Source organism: Austrofundulus limnaeus, unplaced genomic scaffold (genome assembly GCF_001266775.1).
Source record: "Austrofundulus limnaeus strain Quisiro unplaced genomic scaffold, Austrofundulus_limnaeus-1.0 Scaffold248, whole genome shotgun sequence".
NCBI lineage: Eukaryota > Metazoa > Chordata > Actinopteri > Cyprinodontiformes > Rivulidae > Austrofundulus > Austrofundulus limnaeus.
Window position 1 is genome coordinate 189270 of NW_013952650.1, and position 1305 is coordinate 190574.

General features: G+C 36.4%; 1 protein-coding gene across 4 annotated transcripts in view; it reads right to left on the bottom strand.

The window, feature by feature from the left end:
• Nucleotides 1–1305, bottom strand: part of cunh2orf42 (chromosome unknown C2orf42 homolog) — a 46367-nt gene that overhangs the window by 9519 nt on the left and 35543 nt on the right. For all 4 annotated transcript variants that reach the window (XM_014020303.1, XM_014020302.1, XM_014020299.1 and 1 more), the window contains one exon: nucleotides 548–655. In XM_014020303.1, coding sequence (XP_013875757.1) covers nucleotides 548–655 — 108 coding nt within the window. The remainder of the gene's footprint in view (nucleotides 1–547; nucleotides 656–1305) is intronic.

Here is a 1305-nt window from a genome sequence, read left to right on the forward strand (position 1 = left end):
ATGAAGATGTTCTCATCCTTGATAGAGAGGATCTTTGGTTTGAGAGGAGTAAAGGAAGCCATCTTTGTGAAGAAAAACCATCCATCATTAAACAGAGGTGGAGGCCTTCGTGTCCAGTTGTCCTCCTCCTACAACGCTGTTATTGTAAGTATGACTCCGCCCCCTGTGAGCACAAGGTGTGAATCAGGGCTCCAATGATACCAACACAAAGAGGGAAAGAGAGACAAAAACAAGGGGACTTTGAGCCCTGCCTGCATTCACTACATTCACATAACACGACACGAGTCAGGTGATGTGGCACATGACCCTCTATGAACAATAGAAGTAATCAAGCCTATTGTTAGTCGATGACCCTATTTTGCATTTGACTAACCTTTTTGTCCATGTGGAGGCGGAGCTTATAAGGTTGAGTTCACCTGAAACTCAGACTGAAGAAGTCTCTTGGAGGAGAGACGAAACGTTTCACTAAAGAACCCATCCAGAGGACCTACTTATTTTTTCTTTTTGATTTTATAGCATTCACACAATTCTCATGAAGTATTTTCACCTGTCGTGAAGTTGGGCAGTCTTCTCTTTTTCGAACCCATGGACAGACGCTGCTGCAGAGCGTTGAAGAACTCCTGAGGGATGTGATAAACTAAAGGCTCTTGTTTTCCTGATAAGAAAATAAAAATATTTACTCCGCAAAACCACTAATTAAAGGCATCAGAAATAAATACATGGTCATTTATTCTGTAATTAAAGCAAAAATCTTTACATTTGGGTAAATATTCTCAGTACAAGTGTAATAATTATTTTTAACATATTGACTGTATCTTAATATTCAGTCAATCAAATTTTATTTATATTTATATAGCACTTTACAACAGTGACTACTGAACCAAAGAGATTTCCAATAATTCAGTAATAAAAATAAAACAACAACAACCAACACTGGTAGAAACACAACAAAAACAGTGTTACAGTGTACTGACAGCAGTTTTTAACAGATGTGTCTTTAGCTAAGGATGTGAATTGTCTCTCATTCTTTAGGTTTTTTTTTTTATCATTAACAGGTCTTTATATATACAGTATGATTTTCGCTGAATAACTTGTTGTATTACTCCAGCATAACGTTTCAACTCCTGAAAATCAAGACAATTCTCACAACCTGTGGAGGATTACTTTCTGATTTTCCATGAGTTTACTTCAAACATACGGTAACACGCAAAAACATTACTTTTCTTGTGAATTTGGAGTGAAACTCCACTGTATGTCAGAAATTTGAATAAAGTAAGGGAGCAAGTATATATGTATATGTATATA